This window comes from Drosophila guanche, unplaced genomic scaffold, assembly GCF_900245975.1.
Source record: "Drosophila guanche unplaced genomic scaffold, DGUA_6, whole genome shotgun sequence".
Taxonomy (NCBI): domain Eukaryota; kingdom Metazoa; phylum Arthropoda; class Insecta; order Diptera; family Drosophilidae; genus Drosophila; species Drosophila guanche.
Window position 1 is genome coordinate 344,783 of NW_022995756.1, and position 19,190 is coordinate 363,972.

Sequence of the window (19,190 nt, forward strand, 5' to 3'; positions counted from 1 at the left end):
AAACCCCCCCCCCCCCCCCCCCGGCCAGTTCTGAAGAAAAAAATCTGAAATCTAAAAACGCCATTTCGTAGGGTATAACCATATCTATCAGATCATCGAATTGGGATTCGATTGGATCATTATTATAGCCAGATTGAAGAAATAATTTTCAGTGACTGCGCCCACCCCGTCCAGTAGCTTTTTTAATTTTTGCACATTCTCGCACTGACACTCTGCTTCGTGTGGTGTGCGGCTCTATTGGTGGGGTCGAGCTAAAAGGGCGTGTTGGCGTGATAAATGATGTATATGTAGATGATATATGTTGAGAAATGTAAAATTTAAAATTTGCATAAAACCACTGAGGTACAGATATTCTACAGAGTACCGGGTATAAAAGTTGAGACGCGTAAGAAGCGTCTCACACGTTCCTTCTCGTTTTCATTATCATAAACGAACTCTGAAACCATATCGACCTGTGATGTAGTGTGTAATGGCTTATTGGAAAATATTTAATATTAACTAGCAATTATTTCGAATGTTCGGTTTGTATCAGAAGTTAAATCCCATTAACCAACACATATATCAGTCACACTTCTAGTTCCAGCTGAGATCGTAGCTCGTGATGTTTTATACATATGTACATATGTATGTATGTATGTACACGGGTTTTTGGTTTACTCAGACAGTGCACATGAGATGATAGCTCCCCTAAGGTGGCTAACCACGTCTCCAACACTGTATGTGGCATTGCCTCCTCCTCCCTTTCCAGTCCGATTATGACTTTATGACGATTATGGTTTTCATTGGCAACTTTCCACTGGCAATATTCTGAACTATTACTGACCTAGGGCAAAGCCTCATGTTCTTATATAATCAACCAACTTTCCATAAACCATAAAAAAAGAAAGTCAGGCCCCAAAAGAGAGTGAGAAGCGAGAGAGAGAAAGGCAGTGACAGAACTGAGAAAGGAATACGGACAGACGCAGATTGCGACTGCCGACAATTCCGGCTCCCGACAGAGAACGCCCACAGAGTAGGAACCCTAAAGAGTGGCTGGCTGAGAGGAAGACTGCGGGAACGCGTCAGCGTTACCAAATGCTTCCGCTGCATAAAGTTTTGGCACATGGTCAGACAGTGCAGGAGCCACACCGACCCGTCAAAGCTGTGCCGAAATGTGGTAAGGAGGACCACATTGTAAAGGACTGTGACCAGGACCCTCAGTGCATGCTATGTTAAGGGAAAAAGGGAGACTGGAGGCACATAGCAGCCAGCGGCAGGTGTCCCCTTTTCAAGGACTCTAGCTCTAAACATAAACCACTGCGAGGCAGCCCAGGCACTGCTGAGCTAGGTCTCCAGGGAGAGAAAGCCGGACGTGGTTCTCGTATGCGATCCATACAAACCGGTACCTGGCAGTGGATGGATCCACAGCAAGTGTAGAAAGGCCGCCATCTGGGGTGTTAAGACCCCGACACCTCGAAGGAGGGCCTCGTGCGAGCTAGGTTCGCACTGGTATATGCCCCAATTCCAAAATATGGAAAAATTTGGCAAACATTGCTGAAGACTCGGGCTTTTGACTTCGGACTTGCGAAGTAGAATGGAGCCAAGAGACGAACGCACAAGGACCCTCATGTTGGAGCAGTTCTCGCCTGACGTCATTGGTCTGGCTCAGGATGGATCTAGGATGCCCTTCAGTAGAGCGTGACGATTGTCAATTATAGACTTGACCTTCCTAAGCAGTTCCCTATGCAGACACTGCACTTGGCGAGGAGCTCACCTTCGGCGACCACCGGGCGATCCACAGATCATCGGAAAATGGAAGGATAGCCCGGCTATATATATATGTATGTATGTATATCTATTTTCGAACACAAATATACATTATACCTTATTTACTCTTAGAGTACCGGGTATAATAAACATAATCGACTGAGCATCATTTTGAGCATTTTTTGTGTTTAACCAAAAACGGACGAACACACTAGAAAATTCTTTGTGAATCTGTCAACTTTTCTTGGACATCAATTCTACGAGTGAGTGAGCTTATGTACATATGTACTATGTATGTATGAGCAAATTAATGAGTGCATCAGTTTGTGAATCACTTGTCTGTCCCATTTTGCCTCCTCAAGCAAAGCTTCGTTTTTTTAATGTTTTCGCAATTTTAATTTAAAACAAAACGAAAACGAAAAAGCCTTCAACAGCAGACACTAACACATTTGAAGCTCACACTGTAACGTAATATCAAACGCAATCGAATATGTATCTATTGAAAAGTAAAACAAAAAATAGATATAATAAAATGTTTCTTTTCCTTGTTGTTACTTTTTCTCTTTTCTCATCTCGTCTTGATTATCTTTTCTGGCTCTGTAGATCATGGTGAATTAGCAATGTTACTAATTTCACCATGCTGTAGCACAGCAGAGCACAGCTTCTTTAGTGCTGTAATCCTTACAGTGCGAATTGCTCTTCGCGTCTTTCCCTGTTCTGCTGCTGCACTGCATTTGATTTTTATTTGAACCTGGATAAGTTCTGGCTGCATTTACTATTTTTGCTACTTCATGTGTGTACATGTTGGTAGGTATGTTTGCATGTACATACATATGTATATACATCAGTTGCGTTCGCCTCATCATTATTATTTAAAAAAACTTTAAAAAAAAAGGTACAGATGTTCTGCTGAGTACCAGGTATAAAAGTTGTGACGCGTAAGAAGCATCTCACACTTCCCTCCCCGTTTTTGATTACGCTGCTACATCTTCCGCTGTCGCTGTTTGTATTTTCGGTTCCTGCTGCTTCTGCTTGTGTTCCATCTCTCCCTCTGCTTACATCATAACAGTTATTACGTTTGGCATTGAAACGAGTTTGGGTTGCCGGCAATGAAATTGCAACAGCCACAGGCCAGCAACACCAAAAGCAGAGACAGATGGCGAGTAGCCGGCTACTGCTCAAGTATGACTAAGTGAGACAGCGAGAGATAGAGATTGAAAGAGACACAAAAGAGCGGACAAAGGCAGACAAGTTTTTTTTTTCGTTTTAGGCCTAAAAGGCGCTGATCGTGTTTTTGTTATATACATGTTATGTACCTTCCATAAAATATAGTACATAAATAAGGAAGGTGCAGATTGCGCACAAAAGAACAGAGAATTCTCAATAAATATTGATGGCTCTATAGTAGATTTTAACTCGCTCCATTGCTTGTGTGAGTGGAGAAGTGTGAGTGTGTGAGTGTTCCAGAGTGGCTTAGCCGTGTAGGTTATGTTTTCAAAAATATTTTTTTTTGTAGCCGTGTTTTAAGTTTATTTAAGATCTGTCTTTTTCGCAGATTATTATTAAAATTCCTCTTTTGGGTACTTGGCAATATTATTTCAGTTATCTCTTATCGGTTGTTGAGTCCGTAAATCCAAAGCAGGCAACGTTCTGGTTACTCATTATCTTACTCTTCACAATTTTCTGTTTTATAAATATTGTAATACAAACTCTGACCGGTGCGGCAGGAAGAATATTTCTGAAATGAATTCTGAAGGGTGTATAAAATTCGGCAAAGTTCCATTTCCTTTAATTTTTTTTTCTGTTGTAACGAAAAATTCAGTTAATACACAGATCATCATCGTGTTCGTTTCCTTAGGTAAGTTCAATATTTTCTAAAGCCAACGTTTAGTTGGCTAGTTGGCTTCCTTAGCCAACGACATGTTTCAGATATTAAAATCATGACTTATAAGAACTAATACATTCGACAAGCTTAAACAAATTGGCATTATCTTCAAAGCACAATCCAAGCTAAATCGTTTACAAATAATTGTAGTAGTACCACCTGTCTACAAGCACTCTACATCTAATGGGGGCACTAGGTAGCTCTTGCAACATACTACTCACAAATATTCGAATTTAACTCAATCTCAAAGTGTCATCGTTGCCGTCGTCGTTGTGGCTGTTGTTGCGTCCGTCGTCTTTCCCCATTTCGAGAGGCGCAAAGCGCAGGTGGGCCACACGAAAAGAGCTTTCCCCATTGCCATAAATAACAATTAAAAAATAATAATAAAAAATGTAAATGGAAATACTTGTACAAAAACCGTGGGCAGACACAACAATCACTTGAAGAGTTTTTATCGTACATGTTTATGGAGATATTGCGATTTCACTTAAAGACAACTGAAATATGAATGAAATATGGGTTAAGCCCAAAACGAACGCATAACGAAAGCAGCCAATACTCTTTTTTGGGTCAACAGTTTTGGTTCAAGCAGAAACAACAGTCAAGGTCAATATTTATGTAAGATTTACACATGTAGCATATCATGAATCTGGAGAAGAATATGAACATATTCGTATGTATGTATGTTATCTGTATGTCCATGTGTACTTTGCAGAAACAATTTGAAGTTGGAAGGAACATTTGTAGGGCATTGAATACTGCTACTACTACTACTACACCCATCACAGAATATGCAATCATGGGGTAGTGACGTTAGGTCCACAATTTTTGCCTAGACATGTCCACTGAACTAAGAGTCTACCAGAGTACCAGTTAAGATAACGAATTACCTTACAGATTTAGTCAAGTGCATACTAGTGTGTACTAGCACAGGTACCCAAACCTAAGCTTGCCCTTCCTGCAATTACTCCTTCGGATAAGCCATTGCATATGTACATTTGTATCTCTTTTTATCTTCATATCGACACACGTGTGCCGCTGCTCCAAAAGCTGTACCGTTTTTTTTTTTTCAATTACAGCATTTTGTCTAACTATTTTGGGTTTTACTGAAGGAATATTATCGCTTCTGAATATATCCCTAGGACCTTCTTCAGTTTTAATACCAGTGATTGCCAAGTCCGAATCTTACAACATGTCTGAGCTGTAGATGAGTTTATTTATTATCATTATTTGAATGTTTTTAATTCTTAATAGCGACAGTGATTGCTACTAATATTTGTTTAAAAATTAATTTTAACATATTAGATCATTTATCTGGGAAATTCTCATAACAAATGCATGACTAAACAACTACTTATGTGCAAACGTAGTACACAAAATAAAGCACTTCAACATGATCCGAGCAGACTGCCAGTCACGATGAAAGCGTTAAATTGGAAAAACGATCTATTCCATACCCCTAACTATTACTCTTAAAGCAGACGCCGAGTGATGTATTGAGAGTGATAGTTATGCAAAAGGAAAGAGGCAACCTTGAACTGGAAATTAATTTCAATTTCAGTAATCATAACACGGGGTAACAATGGGGCCGAAGAGAACCACAAATACAATCGACTTTGGGGCCAGAGGAAACCTGTTTCTGTCTCTGTTTCTGTTACTCAGAGTCTAGATCTGGTCTGATCTCCAGCTAGAACCAGAGTCGGGGGTATCGAAAGTTGTCTATACTCACTTGAAACCCTTGTCATCGTCAATGCCATTAGCAACACCGTTTGTGTTTGAGACTTGATCGTCCTTCTTCATGCCGTTTGTATCGAACGGAGAATTAGCCTTTTCCTTATCATCATGTGACTGCAATTTCGATGTATTAGTAATTAAAATTCAAAGAGATTCATTTCACCTGAGAACTCACCTTATCGTTGTCGTCAAACTTGAGGTTGCGCAATCGCGGCTCTAGACCGGACAAGGGGCTCTCCTTGTTTGTAGGCGATCCGCTCAAAACATACTCAACCATTTTGGCGCATTGTGAATCCCGGGGACTGAAATGTTAATTATTTAATTAATTATTAATTGGAATTATGCTAACACTAGCGTAAGATAACGGTCTGTAACAGTCTGTTTAAAATGAAGCAAGTGGTTTGAAAATATTGTTAAAGCGGGAGTAAATGTCATGTAATTACAATAAATTTAAATATATTTAAACATTGACATGATTCTAACCTTAATATGCCCGCGTTGCCACTGTTGGATGTATCGGAGGCTCCACCGTGTGCCGCATAGCCGCGTGATCTGGGCTGTACCAGGATATTCTCGCCCTGCGTGGACCAGGTGTGGTCCTTCCATACCGACGAAGGATCGCTGACGCCGGGTATCTGAAGTGGATTCAGAGGTCCACCCGGTGCGCTGGATGTGCCTTTTCCATCCGACTTCTCCCATAATTTCTTGGCAGTGGATGTGGTAATCTGTAAGGGCCAAAAGAATAAGACAAAATTATAATTTGCATGTCCATAAATTGAGCCAAGCTTAGCAGAGCATGACAGCTGTCTCTAGCTACAAAGTTATATTCATTTGTTCCCCTGTCAACAACTTGATTTTCTCATAATTTGTCACTAATTTATTCTCTTTCTCTCTCTCTCTCCCTCCCTCTCACTTTCTCTGCTCACTATTTCTCTTCATCCCTTTCTGTCCACTCTCCACCAGTTGAGAGCCAAGTTGAATACCTCACATTTAGCCGACATTTGATGACAACTTTGTCCAAAAGTTTTCAGTGAACCGAAAAATTGTGAACCTTTTGGATTTGGGGAAACAGCTTAAGGATCAAATTATGAAGTTATATTAGTTCTGGAATGTTCCTCTACGTTGTTTTTCTATTCATAAATATTGCCACCAACTCGTATTGGTTTTGAGACAAACGAGAAGGGACGTGTGGACCTTAGCGGTGTTTGGTCAAGTTTTAAATTGTTTCTTCATCTGTCATCTACATATACAACAGGAAACTTTTCCGACCCCATAAAGTATATATATTCTTGATCAGCATCAATAGCCGAGTCGATAGAGCCATGTCTGTCTGTACGTCGTAATGAGCGCCTAGTTCTCAGAGACTATAAGAGCTAGAGCCACCAAATTTTGGCTCCAGACTGATGTATGCTCACACGGTTTCAAAAATTAGCAACAAAAATTAACAAAAGAACAACAATATTTATCCAATCGGATTCCAATTTGGTGATCCGATAGATATGGCCATTCCCTATGGAATGGCATTTTTAGTTTTCTTTTATCTTCAAAATTGTAGGTTTGGGAGGTTTTCGCCCTTTTGCGGGGGCGGAAGGGGGCTTGGCTCATTTTTTAAATACACTTGTAACAGTGTGAGCATACAGAAGTCTGGATGAAAAATTTGGTGGCTCTTGCTTTTATGGTCTCTGCGATCCAGGCGCTCAACAAGACGGACGGACGGACGGACAGAAAGACATGGCTCAATCGATTTGGCTATATACTATATATATATATACTTCGGAAAGGTCGGAAACGTCTCCGTCTGTGTGTTACATACATTTACTCTTCGAGTACCGGGTATAAAAAACGAACCCAAAAACGATTTGGTAGGAGAGTCACATTATCACTGCAATCATTCCAGGAGCAGATTCCCACTGAAAGCCATTGCAAATATCACAGAAATCACATCCGCGCATACGACAACAAAAAAACAAAACACAATACCAGCTACAATTAAATATCAACGGAGCGTTTCAAACAAATTTGTAATTAACTTTTTACCGCTCATTTCTCTCGTCTTTGTCTCCGCTTTCCGCACTTTTTGCAACCATTCCCAAAGGTATTTCCTTGCGTCATAATGCGACAGAATAATCCTTGGCACTCGCTGTACTCCATCCACCCACACAAACAAACACATACTGAGCATATCCTGACATCCAGTTTAAATATTTAATCGCTTATCAACTGGGATTGCCGAGAATCTCTCAACATTCTCACACCAATACCAGCCTGTTTATCCCGCTCTCCTCCGACAGACGGAAACTGCTCGATGTCGAGCGCTGAGTAAGCGCAAGGCAGGGGTCGAGTCTCCGCGGAAAATATAAGTCTACACTCATTTGAGAACAGGGTAAAGAAATACCACAAACACAACCAATTTTAAAATTTGTACTCTTAAACCAATTTATGAATTTATTTCATTGGAGATGCGTTACAAATATTCAACTCATTTTAAATGTACTCTCTTCGATGGTATAACACACGGAGAGCGGGACAACAAGAGTCTTGACTTTTGGGAAGAAAAGTAGACGAAAAAAAAACAAGAGAAAAAGTGCGAATTGCAGACAAGAAAAAGTGTTAACGAGAAGGGACGTGTGAGACGCTTCTTACGCGTCACAACTTTTATACCCGGCACTCAGGACTACATCTAGATGTAGAAGACATCGCCAACCACTAGATATCGTTCACATTACAGAACACGTAGTGAAAAGCCTACTAAATAAAATGCATCAAAAAAGTGGATCAGTTAATCGTATTTTCCAATTTATGAGATATTTAAAACAGCAATCAAATTGGTACTTTTTCCCTGCACATTCTGTGCAATAATGACCGCTAGGTTTCACAGCAGATTTTTCGAAAGTGGCGCCATCTATGAAAATTTCTTGTACGCAACTTTGATGGTCACTCTTTTTCTAATACAGAGCGCTAACCGAGTCTTGGTTTTAACTTTTAAAAATTAGCTTTTGGCCACTGTTTCCGCAACTCCTTGCAACCAGTTCGGAATCAAAATCTCGAAATAAAAAGCCAAGTGCTGCTGGTTCGACCGAGTCGGAATTCAAATAAATTTAATCTCTTCTTCTTTTCAATTTCGATATTCACCAATTAAATGCATGTTCTTCCTCTTTCTCTATCGTATTCACATATTACATGTATGTTCTATAGCAACAAACTTCTGTCAGTATGTCGTAAATGCAACAATTCAATATCTTAATGCTACAAATTCATTTTACTTATACAAAATACTAATTGCTCCCCGCCAAAAGCCCTTTGCGCTAATTTGGCGTAAACAGCCACCAAAACTGGTCATTGGGACAATAGTGCATCTGCACCTCAGCGGCGTTTTGTCAAATTCTGCAGACTCGCGGCAGAGGCAGCGATCGCACACAAAAAAAAAAAACAAATAAAAGCTGCGGGACGGGGTGGGTTAAAAGTCGGAAGAGGAATCAGAAGCAGAGTGTGAATGAGAGAATGTAAAAAGAGCAACACAAGCTGCGGGACAGGGTGGGTTTAGCCACTGGAAATTAATTTCTCCATTGTGGCTATAATAATGATCCGATCGGATCGGTGAACTGATTGATATGGCCATTTCCTACGGAATGGCGTTTTTAGTTTTCTTGTATCTTCAAAACTGTAGATTTGGGAGGTTTTCGTTCTTTTGCGTTGGCGGGAGGGGGCGTGGCTCATTTTTGAAATACACTGATTTCAGTGTGAGCATACAGCAGTCCGGAGCCAAAATTTGGTGGCTCTAGCTCTTATAGTCTCTGAGAACTAGCCGACAAACAAGACGGACAGACGGATAGACGGACGGACGGACAGACAGACATGGCTCTCTCGACTCGGCTATTGATGCTGATCAAGAATATATATACTATATGGGGTCGGAAACGCTTCCTTCTGTGCTTTACATACAACCGTTATTCCCCACAAATACAATATACCCTATTTACTCTTCGAGTACCGGGTATAAAAACTAACAACAACTGCAACAGCAAACTGCTGACGCAACATTAGCCGTAAATATGGGCCAGAGCTTGCATGAAAATGAATGAAAATGGATTTATGCGAGTTTACAGCTCTACCGAAAAAATATACAAATTATTTAAGTGAAATTCAGAAAGAAATAATTTTAAAATAAAACCAAACATAGAGTGGGGACAGAAAAGTAAGAAACGAGGAGGGAAAACAAAAATTAAGGTGCCAAGCTAAAATCAACAATAAAACAATAATGACGATGAAATATACGCACGATCTCTTCAAAATGAATAAAATTAACTCTTAATCGCACAATAAGTGGAAAACAGAATATAAATATGAATGACATGAAAAATCAGATCAGAAATATTCTCATACATATGTACATACGTGATCGTATATACAGCCCATATAATAGGCTATTAAGCCCTTAGTATAAACAAATAATGTTCTACTTTTAATAATATTATAGCTAACATAAACACTTTCTATACACATTTACCATAAGTGAATGGGCACATTCGTTTTGCATTACACTAGCTACGTACAGAGTTGCTGATCTAGCATTTTTACGACGCCTGTGTTTTGTTTTTTTTTTGTATAAAAAATCGGATGCCCGGTACAACAAAACTCAAATCGATAAAGTGACAGAAACGTGAATAGCACTACCCGACACCATCTTTTCGCTTCGAGCCAAACCAACTTTTTGATCGATTTTGGGCTTTAAACATGCTTTATGATAATTTTTTGTTTTTCTATTGCAGAACTTTTTTTTTAAAGAAATAATAATAACTGGTATTTTTGAAATACACTTGTAACAGTGTGAGCATACAGCCATCTAGATACAAAATTTGGTTTCTCTAGCTTTTAGTCTCTTAGATCCAGGAGCTCAACAAGACAGATGGACGGACAGACAGACATAGCTTCCTGTCTGGAAAATATTAAGCTTTTGATATACAAAAATGTTGACTTAAAAAACTTACGGAAGCTCGGAAAAATGTATCCTGGGTTCTTTACTTCTGGTGTGTGGTCCAATTAATTCCGCGTCGTTTATCGAATTGCTCATTAAAATCTATGGAGAAACGCCCGATCTACACTAAACCCTTCATTTTCCGTTAAATACCGACAGAGTTTAGGATTTTTATACCCGGTACTCGAAAAGTAAATGGGGTATATTGTATTGGTGCACAAAGTGGATGTATGTAACACACAAAAGGAAACGTTTCCAACCCCATAAAGCATATATATTCTTGATCAGCATCAATAGCCATCAGACTGATATATGCTCACACTGAAATAAGTGTATTTCAAAAATTAGCACCGCCCCTTCCGCCCCCGCAAAAAAACCTCCCAAAGCTACAATTTTGAAAATAGGGGGATGACCATATCTATCATTTCACCAAATTGGGATCCGATTGGATCATTATTACAGCCACAATGAATAAATTAATTTGCAGTGGCTAAACCCACTCTAGCAGTTTTTGTTGTTTTTTTTTCACATTCTCTCATTCACACTCTGCTTCTGCAATGTGCGGCCTCTGCCGCGTCTCTGCCTCTTCGGTGGATTTGCAGTGTGCGGCTCTAGGGAAGAGGGGCGATCAAAAGGAGCGTGTGGGCGTGAGAAGTGTTGTAGATGTAGATGACAGATGAAGAAAAAATGTAAAATTTGACAAAAAACCGCTAAGGTACAGATGTAGTACTGAGTACCGGGTATAAAAGTTGTGACGCGTAACAAGCGTCTCCACGTCCCTTCTCGTTTAATATTGTATTTTTTGCTCAGTATTTTTCAAGCACTGAAGCACGAAATACTCTGGCAGTTGGGCCAGCAACCGTCCAAATGGTATTTTTTATTTTTTTTTCTAATTTTTGTGGAGTTAGTTAGCCAATTTTTGCCCAGCCGTCTCTCCATAGATTTGAATGAGCAATGCCTTAAATAAGTTCAGGAAACAATTTTTTTACGACTTTTCCTGAGTTTTAAAAGTCAAGTTTTCGCTAAAAATTCCTCACGAAAATCATCATTAAGAATTATATTGCCCCAAATCTATGAGAAAAATATGGTTTGGTTCGAAGCGTAAATAAAAAGTGCAATTTTGTTAAGTAGTGTAATCAGCGGAAGAAGAAAATGAATACATAAGTAATTAAAAAATGCGTAGTATACAATTATTGCGATTAAATAGCAAACATATTATACCCCACCACCCTATTCGACCACTTGGCCTCCGCTGAGAAAATCCGCACAGACGAAAACATCGTTCATTAACTTGTCCTTGACTGTGAAAGAGACAGAAACGCAAGCACGCACAGACACACATAAACACTAAGATGAACCCAAAGGGAGCGCAAGCACAAGGGAGGGAGAGAGAGACTACGAAGAAACCGGCCTATTTGTAAAAAAAAAATAATAATCGAAAAGAAACATGCGTGAGAGGAAGACGGACACTCAGAACAACAAGACGAAAACTACTACAAAGCAGAGACACAGACACAAAAAAAAGAAGAGATAGAAACACTAGGCAGAAAAAAAAGGGAAATGAAAAACTTAGAATTCCAATAGCAAAGCAGAAACCGAGAGAAAGACAGAGAGAGAGCGCGAGTGAAACTGCTGGGCTGGTGGGGGCAGGTGAGGGGGCTGGGTGCGTGGGAGCAGCGCTGGGGGGAGTGGGAGTACCCATTTTTTGCTTATGGGCTCGTGCAAAGAGATCGAAAAAGAACAAAGCATAAATAGCAAAAACCAGTCGGGAATTGAACATATTATATCCAAGGTATATTTTGCATGCGGTGAAGAATTCATGGTGGTCGCGCTCTTACCTCTAAAAACGAGTAGGGACGTTTGTGAAACGCTTCGTCCGCGTCACAACTTTTATACCATGTACTTATTAGTATGATTTTTTTTTCATATTTTACAATTTTAAATGCTATAACCTTTATAACCTTTTTATTTGCTATAACCTGCGAAATGGTTCGGTTCTGGCTAGAGTCCACTAACAGTGTAAAGCTTGTGTAAATGATGTGCTTTGATTGATTAAAAGTGGTTATTCGGGTTTGGTCTGGAATTTGCTTTGGATTAGCTCTAATCATTACAGCCCCATTAAATGGGATCTACACAGAAGCAATGATATACGAGAACTACAGAAATTGGACCGAAATTTGCGGGCCCAATTGAAAATGTGCATTTTTACCGCAGCGTCCATTGATGGTAGCCTTTAGATCCAGTGTCCCATTCTGAGGCCCCCAAACAATTTCACCGTCGCATTAGCTGACGAGGTTCACCCGGACATAGTTCCAATTTACAACGAGTTTCCTGGCATTCGAATGAGCTCCTGCTCAGACCAAAGGTGTTCAGGAGCCATGTCTTCAAGCTACTGGCACACCAATGACTCCTGGACTTGTGGAATATTGATTGATCTCTTCTAAGGTTCTAAAAATACTTTCTTCTAAACAAAAATGTTTTGCATAAATATTGCTACTAAGTGAATGGTATGACATTTAATATTGGGTATTGTAGATTGGAGATGGGTATGCTAAAGGAGACTGCTTGGACTGTGAACTACATTGAGGCAGTCCTCCAAGTAACTGCCACAACTGCATAGCCAAAAGAGAGGCAGGCTACTAGCACAATACGATCTGGGCACAAGATTTCTTCATAACAAGAGGCAGGTGGACGCTTTTCATTCGTTTTGTTTTGACGACATGTGTCCTAGCCTGAGGTCGCCTTCCGTCCTCTTACTTGATTATTACAACATTTTATTTTGAACTAATGTTTGAATTTTGAATTTCAGTGTTCGAGACACATAAAGAGGAAATATACTAAGCAAAATAAAAATGAACTTTTCGGAACAGGCTCTTTGACTTTGAAAGAAGCAAAGACAGATACTCAGACCATAAAGTGAGAAAAAGTCTTGAGTCACAGTCAGGTGTGTATCAAGATTATATAGTTTAACATAATAATAATCAAGGGGAAACTGAGTTAACGGGGTGCCCGGAATAAACGGAAGAACGTCAAGGCGTAATAGGATAGGTAAACTTTGTTGTTGCGGCGGTCGGTTCTCGAGTTCTCTTTCAGTGTAAACTTTTGGCTGGCCCTCTCCTTTTGTGTTGTTGTCAAGTGCAAAGACCTTTCGCGTGTCATACGAAACGGCAAACGAAAATAAACTAATAAAAATAAAGAAAAAATGCACACACTCTTAGCCCATATATATGTCTATGCTCTAACGAAATAAAGTCAGAAAGGGAAAGATAGACTGGGAGTACGAGCAATATATATGTATTGCAGAAAAAATCGAATAAATGTTTTGCGCGTCACGTGTTGGATACCATAAGGCAGCATTGGGAAGGGTGTTTGAAATTAGGACCAGTCAACAAAAAAATCCCCGCTGTTCAGTGTCATGCACACGACATGCATGTCAAAAATTCTCTTTTGCAGCATTCTCTTGTGCGTCGTGTGGATTAGCGATAGTCTCGCAATACCCTAATTCTAGATCCCCAACACGGGGTTAGCCGCTGACCTCCTCCTAAATGGTAGGTCTGCGAATCGGATGTAAGTTATTTTTTATCTTCATATAAAAACTCTTTACCTTCTAATCGCGGTTTTAGTTTTCATGTTTTTTATGAAGTTTCCTTTGCGTGAGCTGTCACTTGTTAACATCAAATGATATTCGTCTGTGTGTATATTTCATGTATTGTATTGAAATTGTTAAATTTATTTGTATTTGGTTTTTAAGTTTTTTGTGAATTGAGTCAGTTGAATTGTTGTTTTAATTCGAACCAACCCCGGCTATTTATTGTCACGAGATTGGTTGTTAAACGGGTAGGGTCGTTTGTGAGACGCTTCGTACGCGTCACAACTTTTATACCCGGTGCTCATTCAGTATTTATATATGTACATATGTATCACCCTATAGTGTGAAAACGTCTCACGTTCCCTCTCGTTTGATATGAACATGAAACAACGGAATATCGATCGGATTTTTATACCCCGTACTCAAAGAGTAAATGGGGTATATAGTATTTGTGGGGAATAACGGTTGTATGTAACCACTAATGCAAATATCCACAAAGATCTTAATATTCCATCCATTAAAGAAGAAATAAAGAAAACTAGTAAGAAATACAACGACAGACTCCACAATCACGAAAATAATTTAGCCTCAAGTCTATTAGACAATAGCTTAACAGTAAGAAGACTGAAAAGATACCACATTCTCGATCTCCCCGATGGATAAATCCAACAAACTGAAAAGATGTTATATATAATAGCAGGGCTAATTCTGTTAATTTAATATTAATTATTCAATTTACTTATTGTTTAAACAGACAGATTGTAAATAAAGAGAGAGAAAAAAAGAGTATGTAACGCACAGAAGGAAACGATTCCCCATAAAGTATATACAGTTGCGGCGAAAATAATAGCACCGTGAAGTAGGTTGAGATGTCTTCTATCTGAGATAAGTGTCCTTAATCTCACAATTTTCGCGACTCTCAATAATTTAGGCAATTGTTCAAAAAAGAAGCGAAATTTAACGGCAACAAAAATACCAAAATTTGTATTTCATAAAAACTTTTACTTTTCCGAGTTTTTTGATATATTGTTTTTAATTGATATAATAATACGTAGATTAAGTCGTTTGTAAACAGACAGTTACAAAATATTAGTTTTTATGGGTCATCGAAAGCATTTTAGGGAAGAAAAAAGCTAATGGATCAAAACTTGAACTCCAGAAAAAGAAACCTATTCCTCATCAAAAATTATTCGTAATGCTTTAAAACATTTTACCAACAAGAAACTCGCGAAAGAATGTGCGCAATATCCTTTTTGGTTGAAAATGCTGGTTTCTGGTCACAGAGCTTAAAATGGATCTTAAACGAGAAGGGACGTGTGAGACGCTTCTTACGCGTCACAACTTTTATACACGGAACTCAGTACTACATCTGCACCTTAGCGGTGTTTTGTCAAATTTTAAATTTTTTCTTCATCTGTCATGTACATCTACAGCACTTCTCACACCAACACGCTCCTTTAGCTTGCCGGGCTTCCCTAGACCCACACACTGCAGCCTCGCGGCAGAGGCAGAGGCCGAAGCAAGTGTGAATGAGAGTATGTGAAAACGAGAAGGGACGTGTGAGACGCTTCTTACGCGTCACAACTTTTATACCCGGCACTCAGTACTACATCTGCACCTTAGCGGTGTTCGCCGCCCTTCCCTAGACCCAAACACTGCGGACTCGCGGCAGAGGCAGCGCCCGCAAACAAAAAAGAAACAAATATAAGCTGCGAGACGGGGTGGGTTAAAAGTTGGAAGAGGCTTTGGCAGGGGGAGGGCAGAGGCAGGGGCCGAGTGAAGCAGAAGCAGAGTGTGAATGAGAGAATGTGAAAAGAACAACAAAAGCTGCGGGACAGGTGTATTTTGTATAAGTAAAATGAATTTGTAGCATTAAGATATTAAAATGTTGCATTTACGACATACTCACAGAAGTTTGTTGCTATAGAACATACATGTAATATGTGAATACGATAGAGAAAGAGGAAGAACATGCATTTAATTGGTGAATATCGAAATTGAAAAGAAGAAGAGATTAAATTGATTTGAATTCCGCCTCGGTCGAACCAGCAGCACTTGGCTTTTTATTTCGAGATTTTGATTCCGAACTGGTTGCGAGGAGTTGCGGAAACAGTGGCCAAAAGCTAATTTTTAAAAGTTAAAATCAAGACTCGGTGTGAAAAGAGTGACCATCAAAGTTGCGTATAAGAAATTTTCATAAATGGCGCCACTTTCGAAAAATCTGCTGTGAAACCTAGCGGTCATTATTGCACAGAATGTGCAGGGAAAAAGTACCAATTGTATTGCTGTTTTAAATATCTCATAAATTGGAAAATACGATTAACTGATCCAATTTTTTTGATGCATTTTATTTAGTAGGCTTTTAACTACGTGTTCTGTAATGTGAACGATATCTAGTGGTTGGCGATGTCTTCTACATCTAGATGTAGTCCTGAGTGCCGGGTATAAAAGTTGTGACGCGTAAGAAGCGTCTCACACGTCCCTTCTCGTTATATCTATAATCATGCTGAGACAAGAATCATGGTATGCGCATGCCTTTCGTACTATGGAGGTGGTAAAGTACCCATGCTGGAATCGATGATGAATCAACATGGCTTTGTTATTATATAATAAAACAATAATGCTGCCTTTATGCAATAGAAAATGCCGTTGATTTTTGTCTTTTCGTCAGGGAAATGACCCAAAACAGACAAAATAGAGAGCTCTAAGAGGTTTTAAAATAGTGACTTTTATACAATGTTTTCTCTTGCTCAGTCCGGAGAAATGAACCATAGGGAAAATCTTTGGGGAACAGTTAAGGAATATGTTTCTAATACGAAATCAAAGAAAAAGTTTGACATTTGGGGGTTCTGCCAGATTTTCGGAGATGAATCCCCAAGGCAAGACGCGAAAATAAGGTTACATTTTGTGACAGGATTCTCAGCCTTTTTTTCTGCCAAAAGCTTTAAAACAAATTATTAACCTTTGAATACAATTAAAGTAAACTATAGTAATGAAAAATTGAGGAAATTTCTTTTAAATTTGAAGTTTTTTGAGCTTTTATGAAATTTGTGCTATTTTTTTTTGCCGACCAAGTACCGGAATACTTCCTTTTCCTTCCAAATATTTCCAACTAAAGCCATCAAAGCATCTCTCAGATAAGTTGAATTAAATATAGTTGATATAATAGTTTTGAAAACGTTCAGTAGAACCATTGTTTTAACAGAATATCTCAAAGAAAAAAATGATTGTAATGGTATTCTTGACATGGTATTCTTGGCACCACTAGACGAGCCGATTGAGCCATGTCTGTCTATCCATCCGTCCGTCCGTCTTGTTGAGACGGAAAGCTAGAGCCACAAAATTTTGCACCCAGAGTTCTATATGCTCACACTGTTACAAGTGTATTTAAAAAATGAGCCAAGGCCCCAAAAAGGGCGAACATTTTCCACAGCCACAATTTTGAAGATAAAAGAGAACTAAAAACATTATTCTGTAGGGAAGGACCATATCTATCAGATCACCGAATTGGGATCCGGTTGGGTGGCTAAGCCCAACCCGTCCCGCAGCAGATTTTTGCACATTCTATCATCTACACTCTGCTTCGCGCAGTGTGTGGCTATAGGGGAGGGGGGGCGAGATCGTGTTTTCGTGAGAAGTGATTTGGATGTAGATGTTGATGAAAGATGTAGAAAAAATGTTAAAACCTTTAAGGTACAGATATTTTACTGAGTACCGCGTATAAAAATTTAGACGCGTAAGAAGGGTCTCACACGTCCCTTCTCGTTTTATATTTACTTTTATGATTTTTATTCAACGCATATGATGGAGATAAATTAATTTTGTTTAAAATGAATCTTTTTTAATATTTTTTGCTTTAAATTACTTTTTTTTGTTTTGATGAATCTATAATTTCATTAGTTGGGCTTGGGCTTGACTCCTAGTTACTACATTTATTTACTAAATAAAGAAAATACTGTTTTGCTTATAGCTTCAATATATGTATGTACATATGTATGTATTTCTATCAACCAAGCTTAAATTATGTTATATCAACAAGGATATTCAAAATAATAGATTTACTACTTTTAAAAGCACTGAGGCAGAAATGTTGCATACAAGTATTCAAAGTCAATGAATACTCATATTGCATGTTATTTTATTCCAATGACATTGCAAATACTCGTCTTTCCAAAACTTTAAAAAACAAAACCCACTTGCCATTTCTGTAAATTGAATGGGAAAACTAGTGGCAGTTCAAACTGGAGTGTTATGCAATAAACAAGGGAGAAAAGATATTCAAGTGAAGACTGTGCAACGGGCGAATCTCGACACCTTGGCCAAAACGGATTCACTTATTATGCCCAGGGGATGTCGGACAATTGTTGGACGAAGGCGCCGGAAATGTTGACTGGGACTTGGCCAACAACAAGACCGAGAAGAGGGGTAGACCGTGAAGTGAATGGAAGGAAAGCCTACACAGGATAGTGAGTAATGGATGAAGGGAGCTGAAAAGGACGGTACGACGACAACAGTTGACTATTTTCAGAGAGATGGACGTACGGAAGACATGACAATTTAACTCAAGGGGCGTGTGCAAATCCAATAAACGGAATTCGAAGTTACAAATAACAAAGTTCCAGAATGATGTTTAAGGTTTAAGAGGTTTATTCATGTCGGGGAAGGGGGCACGGGAATGCAAGTCACGTGACATTGGTTAAGCATTGAAAACGTTAGCCGAACCACTGCACTGCACCTTTAAATCTACTGCAGCAACTCCTCCTACTTCTTGTCACAAGCTGCGTGATAACGTTGACCGCAAAAATGCAACTTTGCTGAACGTTTGGGGGTGTGGATTGAAACTTGTTGAAATTATTTCCAAAATTATTATTAAGCTAACAAAAAATGGGGAAGAAAGAATTTAAAAAGCAGAGCAAGCAAAGATCCCCGTCCCAAGTGTTGTTGTCACCTCAATGACTTCCTTGGTATTTTTATTCAAATTCGAATTGGATTCCCATTTATGATATGTACATATGTATGTATGAATTCTACACACCTATGTAAGTAGGATATATTTACACACATATGTACATATATCAAGAGCCATACCCTTTTTGGGTCGACGACTGTCAACGTTCGCATCGCGGCCACGCCCATAGCTAAAAACCCATTCGAATTCGTGGTCTGTTATGGTATTTTCCGGGGGCCTTCTAATCAGTCAACGAGTTCAGTTCAGTCATTCAGTCAGACGCAATGCAATCAAGCGTGAAATAGATCAGAAG

The 19,190-nt window shown here is 39.1% G+C and overlaps 1 protein-coding gene across 5 annotated transcripts in view; it reads right to left on the reverse strand.

The window, feature by feature from the left end:
- The window catches only part of LOC117590034 (maternal protein pumilio), a 223,523-nt gene that overhangs the window by 185,120 nt on the left and 19,213 nt on the right, over positions 1 to 19,190 (reverse strand). For all 5 annotated transcript variants that reach the window (XM_034282329.1, XM_034282332.1, XM_034282330.1 and 2 more), the window contains 3 exons: positions 5,849 to 6,090; positions 5,541 to 5,667; positions 5,361 to 5,479 (listed from right to left, as the gene is read on the reverse strand). In XM_034282329.1, coding sequence (XP_034138220.1) covers positions 5,361 to 5,479; positions 5,541 to 5,667; positions 5,849 to 6,090 — 488 coding nt within the window. The remainder of the gene's footprint in view (positions 1 to 5,360; positions 5,480 to 5,540; positions 5,668 to 5,848; positions 6,091 to 19,190) is intronic.